The 7,917-nt window shown below is 42.9% G+C and overlaps 1 protein-coding gene across 1 annotated transcript; it reads left to right on the top strand.

Annotated features, from left to right (window-relative positions):
- The first annotated feature begins 1,693 nt into the window (after positions 1 to 1,693).
- On the top strand, positions 1,694 to 7,917 carry tubb5 (tubulin, beta 5). Its single transcript, XM_086113045.1, has 5 exons — positions 1,694 to 1,837; positions 4,422 to 4,530; positions 5,244 to 5,354; positions 6,267 to 6,511; positions 6,955 to 7,917. The coding sequence occupies exons 1-5, from the start codon at positions 1,781 to 1,783 to the stop codon at positions 7,765 to 7,767; spliced, it is 1,335 nt and encodes a 444-aa protein (XP_085969171.1). The 5' UTR covers positions 1,694 to 1,780; the 3' UTR covers positions 7,768 to 7,917.

Raw genomic sequence — 7,917 nt, 5'->3', positions numbered from 1 at the left:
CACGCCCATTTCATTCACGTCACTCTGTTACCATCTAGTGGCCAAGCGTAAACCTACACGTTAAATGCCAACATTGTGACGTGGAAAGTCATGACGAAATTGAACTTTTCTTAGAGTTTATAGCTTCCAAAATTCATATTATTACATAAATCAAGATTTAAAATATCTGGTCGACAATTATTGAAATTCCACAAATGCCCACTTATCCAGTGGCCCACATTTCCTGCACAAAATCCCGTCTAATTTATGGGAGGAAAAAAAACACTGTTTTAACATCGGTATCGTTAGCTTAATAGCATATTTCCATAAATCATTTTTTAACAATTTCGGAAAACAAGAAAAAAAACACAATTTAACTAACAACAAGCTGTTGCCTTAATTTAAAAATTGGCTGATTACATGACATAAATGACAGAAAATCTACGTGAGTAAATTATTTTTTCATCTATATTGTAACAGTGAATTAAAAATTAATTACGCAATTATGCTCCTCGGTGTAACAATATGCTGAACTCCCCCAAACATAATGTACTATTAAAAAAAATTGACATTTTACATTTACCCCAAAAAAATCCCAAATTCATCCATCCATCCATTTTCCGAACCGCTTAATCCTCACTAGGGTCGCGGGGGATGCTGGAGCCTATCCCAGCTGTCTTCGGGCAGTAGGCGGGGGACACCCTGAATCGGTTGCCAGCCAATCGCAGGGCACACAGAGACAAACAACCATCCACGCTCACATTCACACCTAGGGACAATGCTAGAGAGTTCAATCAGCCTGCCATGCATGTTTTTGGAATGTGGGAGGAAACCGGAGTACCCGGAGAAAACCCACGCAGGCCCGGGGAGAACATGCAAACTCCACACAGGGAGGTCGGAGCTGGAATCGAACCCGGTACCTCTGCACTGTGAAGTCGACGTGCTAACCACTGGACTACCGGGCCGCCCTTCCCAAATTCATTGAGAACATTTATTTTGAATTCACAATTTCTCAACCGTCTCAAAATGTTTCACTCTGCAGTGGCAAAATCAATTATTCTGTCCAATTTAAACTATTTTGGCAATGGAGCTGTTTTTTTCTTTAGCCAATCTGGTTTCAAATTCATCCTCTGGCCCTCAAGGACATCAGCAGTTTCCCCGCCCTCTGATTGCTTTGTCAAGGCAATGTTCGACTGCATGCACATCTGTAGCGATTTATGCACATTTATATATTTATTAATCGGCATACTGTGGTGAGCATGATGTATTTTTTTTGAATGTTTTGATGTGTTTGCCAAGTTATTAGGGTTAGGGGTTACATATTGATTGTGATTGCCTCAGATTATGATGCACACACAGTTGGGTGCTTTTTTTTCCGCCCTCATGTTTAGGAATAGTATTGATGGTTTGTATGACTACAACGTGGACAAGGGGTGGTATTAAGAAGTTAATTAATATAAAATACATAGATGATTTTTCAACCTGAAAACAAATCTGTGTCTGAAAAACAGCTGCGTTCTGTCTGCCTGCTTTATCTCCTTGCCATTCCCAACTCTGCTGCAGCAGCAGCAGCGACGACGCTCCTGCAACAGGGCCCCAGCCTACTCCGCAACAAACCCAGCCAATCCTGCACGTCAAGCAGACCTTGCTTCCCACAAGCCACGCCCTCTACTCCCAGCCTGCCTTTCCCTGGAGGTCCTCCAGCATTGTAAAACCATTGTCCAGCCGTCTCTCCTCGTCTCATCTCTGCTCGTTCAACGAACTCTCCCCTTTTTTTGTCCCCGACTTTTTGGCAGTCACTATGAGGGAGATCGTGCACATCCAGGCCGGCCAGTGCGGCAACCAGATCGGTGCCAAGGTAGGAAACAATGAGAAACAAACAAAACAGATATTCGATCAAGTGTGCAGTTTCGATTTGAGTGTGGGAAGACGGTCTTAATTTATGCAGGTGGGCTAGGCAGGCAGTGTTTCCTAGTTGGTGGACAAAAGGCTCACCCAACAAAAGGAATGAAAATGAAATTCTCATTTGCATGCAAGAAGAAGAGTGGCTGGCTGGCAGGGGCACACAGTGGCACGCAGTCCTTTGTTTTAATAATACCATTGTGCAGTCATGGAGGGTGGGTGTGGAACGCCGGAATAACGGTACATTTGTCTCCTCGGGGCCACTATTCGGGCGTGTCTGCTCTTTGTCTGCCTGCCTGCCTGCCTGTGTGGAAATGAGAGAAATACTGAAGAACTGTAAAGTCCATTCAACGTCGATTCCTCTCTTTGTCCAGCCGTGCGTTTAAATATCCCGCCCAAAAGTGTTAATGTTGTTTTTTTTCCCTGCCTTTCCCAATTTCTAGGACTAATCAATAATTGCCATCGATTAGATTTTTATTTCTGAGGGCTGGCGCTGATGGTTCAGACTATCAGCTGCTGGGTGTGGCATAGATACTTGACAGACAAAGCATGAAAAAAATATTTTAAAATGACTCACAAACTCACAATGTTTTTTTGGGGGGTGTTATCTATTGATCTAATGATTTAAAAAAGCATTTTCATTTTACTTTGCTTTCATTGGCACTTATCTTACAATTGAGCATATGACATCATTGTGCTTGAGGGCCACACATCTGCTTGGAAAACAAGGCTCTAAACGCTGAAAACAACCACCCACTTACTTGTCACACGATTGCACTTTTTTTTTCTTAGCAACATCATTTTGGTGATATTTTCAATATATTTCCATAGACCATGCTTTTATAAGTCTGGATTTGGTTTTAAATCGAAAGGAGTTTAATTCAAATCACAATAAAATACTCTGACAACATAGACAAATTACAACTGAAGTCAAATAAATATGGTACATAATTTGAATCAACATTTTTGATGTGGCTTTGATTATAGTTTGAGGCCTATTTAAAAATTAAACAATATAGGTCAAATTAAATATGTTTCAAATGCAGAATGTTTCATAATAAAAATCTAAATGGTACACGATGCCCTCTTTAATAAAAAGTCTAATATAAAATAAAATGAAAACTTTAATTCTTTAAAACCTTTTAGATTTAAAATGTAAAAAATAACGAATGAAAACAAGTACAAGATGCTCTGTTGAGTTAAAAAAAATACTAAGATGTCTACTGTATACATATTTTTTAGTCAATTGTGGGTCTTGCCCTCATGATCCATATGAATAAAGACAATTGAAAATTAACAATTTAAAAAAATAATCCAAAAAACAAGAAAAAAGATGCCCTGTAATGCACTGTAGAAAAAAAAATCACCGTATTTCATTTGAGAACAATGCATGCATTAGTTTTTTTCCCCCTCCATTAATAACAAATACAAAATTTCATAAAAATCCAAATACATTGTACAATATGGTACAGGGTGTGTTTCAATCGATGTAAAAAAAAAAAAAATTCAATAATTTTTTTCCGATGTGTGTCTTGTCTTTTGTCTTTGTGATCGATGTGGATTGTTCCTCCCTTTAAACCAAATGAAGGTGAGGGTGGGGGAAGGAATGAAGGAAACAGCTGACGCCTATTGCATCCCGGGTGAACCCACCAATTGAATTTTCTCCCTACTAATCTGCTCATGGCCAGCCTATGAAAGAATAGCATCAATTATACAGCTACATTTGACATCATTCTCCTATTAAATTTGGCCCTTTTGTAGCATTTGCTGTCCCTGCGGACCCACGAGGGTGCCCAGTCCGGCTTTGATTGACACAATGGCTGAGCGGGCGTCATCGTGGCTCAAGTGGGTCAGGGTGTGGCATCATCACTCTTTGATGCCTATTGTCCTCATTCTTTCACCGTCAATGTTTTGCTGATCGCTGTCAGTCCTCATATTAAGGTCACGTTTTCTTTTTTTAAATCATAGTCCACAGATCTCTCAATCTCTTAAGTACTGTGACCCGTTTATCCAGATTGCTCTAAATCCTGTGTCTGCTGCAAAAAAAAAAAAAAAAAAAATGAGGCTGCATGACAGAGGGAAGAAAAGTTGGAAGATCTCTTCTTGCAAATAGCTACTTGCTTGCATCAACGGTTCCACTGGCTTAGAGGGGTTTAAATCTCACAAGTGTGGTCTTTTAAAGGGAAAAAAGAGGGAGGGGGTGATCTGAATACACTCGGCTTCTTCAGTGTGACGTTTATTTTTAGTTCGAAGCAGATGAGTGGCGTCTTTGTGCCTTGTTCTTTGCATGTTTAAATGTCAAAGAAGTGCCCAGTCATCAGTCTGTGACTCCAAGGGAAGTCATCGCAGCTGCATCATGTTCAATGGCTCAGTCAAAGGAGGGATCATCCCGCACTGCAAAGCCACCCCTGCAAACGTGCACACTCCTGTTTTTCTCATTCTCATTCATTTCTCACTCACCCTCTCCCTTCCCCCTACGACTTGAACACCACTGCTTGTTGGACATTCATGCGATGCCGTGTGTGTGTGCATGCGCGCAGTTCTGGGAAGTGATCAGCGATGAGCATGGCATCGACCCAACGGGGACCTACCACGGAGACAGCGACCTCCAGCTGGACAGGATCAGCGTTTATTACAATGAGGCCACAGGTTACAAGACATTCTCTTGAAGTCTTTCTTACTCCAATATGTACAGAGAAATGAAAGAAACTGTTCCTTAGGATTCACTATGTGAAAGACGTTTAATAAATGTAAAGGGAAAAAAAAAGAAAGAAAATGCATAAAGAGTGAAAGAAAGCAGTTGAGGTGTAACATTTGAGGTACATTTTTCTGGATATTTTGGTTCAAAATTCGACCATTAAACAAGATTTTTTTTTAAAGGAATGTAAATATAAATTATATTATAATAATATTTTAAGAAATAGTAAAACCATCAGAAATGTCTCTTCCAACCCACTGTGACGTTACAAAAAACTAAAAAAATCAAGTGCAAAGTAGCCAGAAGGTTAATGATCCCTGATTTAAAGTATAAAATAAATATTTTGTGAATGTGTATACAATGTAGGTAATTCAAACAATGGATTGATTTCAATTTATTTATTGACTTATTTTTTAACTTGCAGATAAGCCCGGCATTGTCGAAGTAAATCTAGGTTAGCGTAGCAGCAGATTTGCTTCTGGGAGAGTTGGACATGGAAAGATTGAGGACAGGGGTTGGATTCACAGCATGGCAGCAGAGGGGAGGGACTTCATCATCCTTTTGTGTTTGTTTTGTTACTTTTTTTCACTGTTTTGTGTTCCATTACTGAGCTGTTTTGGACTGTGTCCTTATGTGGGCCTCCTTCTTGTCTCCCTGCTGTAAGGAGGGAAATATGTCCCCCGTGCCATCCTGGTGGACTTGGAACCCGGCACCATGGACTCCGTAAGGTCCGGACCTTTTGGACAGATCTTCAGACCCGACAATTTTGTCTTCGGTGGGTGTGTTGCGAAACCCTGTTTTCAACAGTACTCACACTCCATAACGAAAGGGGGAATTGGCAGTGGTAAAACTGCGAGCAAGATTTGCAATTAATGTAGCGTCCCTTCACTAACACCCCTCGCACCCCCCCCCCTTCAGTTTGTGACCCAAAACCATGCCCCCCCCCCCCACTAATGTGCATGACTGCACTTCTCAAATAGGCAGAGAAGACACATCTAACTTGAACAAAATAGCAATACTAAGCTAGTATTAGCACTGTCAACAAGTAGACAAAAGCCACCACTGCTACATTGGTAGCATGACTTATTTAGTAAGGAGTGTTACTTTGACATTAAATGTTACTGGTTTTAAGTTTTATTTATCGGAATGAACACTCAATTAAAAATCAAAAAGATGCTATAAACATACAGTAGATGTGGCAAGAAATGTTTTAGTGGCATAGTATAGTTCGAAAGGGAACAAGCCTATTTTTACAAGACTAAAGAGTACAAATTCCACATGTAAGAAGAAAGAAAGTAAAAGTGAGAATCATGAGCAATATAAATGCTCAAAGAAATCTCTATTTCTACACTGGTGCTAGTGACCCTATTGTGTTTTTAAAAGTGCAAGTCATTATTCACCTTTTTGTTGTTGCTTGGAAAAAAATCCTCTTAAAATGAGGTTTCAAGCTGTTAGATGCCACTCCCAGTTGCAGTGTTCTGTCAAGGTAAACAAAACTAGCAGAATTACACGTGTAAAACGGTCTTTAGTCTGCTAGCTTAATGCTAATGCTAATAAGTTGGGTAACCAATATACAGTACAACCATTTAATCCGATATTTGAACACAAACGGTACACTAACACATTCAGGCATTCACGACCGACTAGTCTTCCGTGAACAGAATGGCTAAATTGTGTTGTTGTGTAGGTCAGAGCGGTGCTGGAAACAATTGGGCCAAGGGTCACTACACGGAAGGTGCCGAGCTGGTGGACTCGGTCCTGGATGTGGTGCGCAAAGAGTCAGAGAGCTGCGACTGCCTACAGGGCTTCCAGCTCACACACTCTCTGGGCGGAGGAACCGGGTCGGGAATGGGAACTCTGCTCATCAGCAAGATCCGAGAGGAATACCCTGATAGGATCATGAACACCTTCAGCGTGGTGCCTTCCCCCAAGGTGAGATCACTTTATTCTGGCATTTTCTCTAGTCATTGTAAAGCTCTTCTCAAATTCTTCTTCTCTTAGCATCTGTAATATATTTGAAAAATGCTGATAGCCATGCAATATAGCGTTTCCTTGGAAAACGGGGGTCAAATGGGTGGGGGGTGACTGAAAACCGATGGAAAAAAAAAACCCCACCCACAAACCCTTGAAAAAAAATCTGTGAATATGCGAATCCGTGGGTGCCATTGTAATGTCAACGGGGTTCCACTTGTCACAGTGTCTGGAGTAGTGTTACAGTTTTGTCATTAAAATGGTGCCAGTATCTCTCTGGGCCCGTTTCAACTTTGGGCCCGAAGCGATTCCAGGCTTGACTTCCCTGTTGCTCTATTCAAAACTAAACAAAAATGCCTTCCGAACAGGATCATTATGCTTTTTTTTTTTTTTTTGTTCTAAAGGTGTCTGACACAGTGGTGGAGCCCTACAACGCCACTCTGTCCGTCCACCAGCTGGTGGAGAACACAGACGAAACCTACTGCATCGACAACGAGGCGCTGTACGACATCTGCTTCCGCACGCTCAAGCTGACCACGCCCACTTACGGAGACCTCAACCACCTCGTCTCCGCCACCATGAGCGGTGTCACCACGTGCCTGCGCTTCCCGGGCCAGCTCAACGCCGACCTGCGCAAGCTAGCCGTCAACATGGTGCCTTTCCCCCGTCTGCACTTCTTCATGCCCGGCTTCGCCCCCCTCACCAGCCGCGGCAGCCAGCAGTACCGCGCCCTCACTGTCCCTGAGCTCACGCAGCAAGTGTTCGACGCCAAGAACATGATGGCGGCGTGCGACCCACGCCACGGCCGCTATCTGACCGTGGCTGCCGTTTTCCGCGGCCGCATGTCCATGAAGGAGGTGGACGAGCAGATGCTCAATGTGCAGAACAAGAATAGCAGCTACTTCGTGGAGTGGATCCCCAACAACGTGAAGACGGCCGTGTGTGACATTCCACCCCGCGGCCTCAAGATGGCCGTCACCTTCATCGGCAATAGCACGGCCATCCAGGAGCTCTTCAAACGCATCTCCGAGCAGTTCACCGCCATGTTCCGCCGCAAGGCCTTCTTGCACTGGTACACAGGCGAGGGCATGGATGAGATGGAGTTCACCGAGGCCGAGAGTAACATGAACGACCTGGTGTCCGAGTACCAGCAGTACCAGGATGCCACGGCCGAGGAAGAGGGCGAGTTCGAGGAGGATGCCGAGGAAGACGCTTAAGAGTAGAGGATTGACGAGGAAGTCAAAGGGCCCACCGCTTATGTAACGGGAGACCACATAGTATCAAGCTGTGCTAGAATCCTCCGATTCTTTTAGACAATGTTAGTGTCCCCAAGTCATTCATCTCCAATAAAATCTGTCAAATGAGAA

This window comes from Hippocampus guttulatus, chromosome 6, assembly GCF_054856545.1.
Source record: "Hippocampus guttulatus isolate MCC_2025c chromosome 6, RoL_Hgut_1.0, whole genome shotgun sequence".
Classification (NCBI taxonomy): Eukaryota; Metazoa; Chordata; class Actinopteri; order Syngnathiformes; family Syngnathidae; genus Hippocampus; species Hippocampus guttulatus.
Note: the sequence above shows the minus strand (reverse complement) of the source record. Positions and strands in the feature narration are given on the sequence as shown.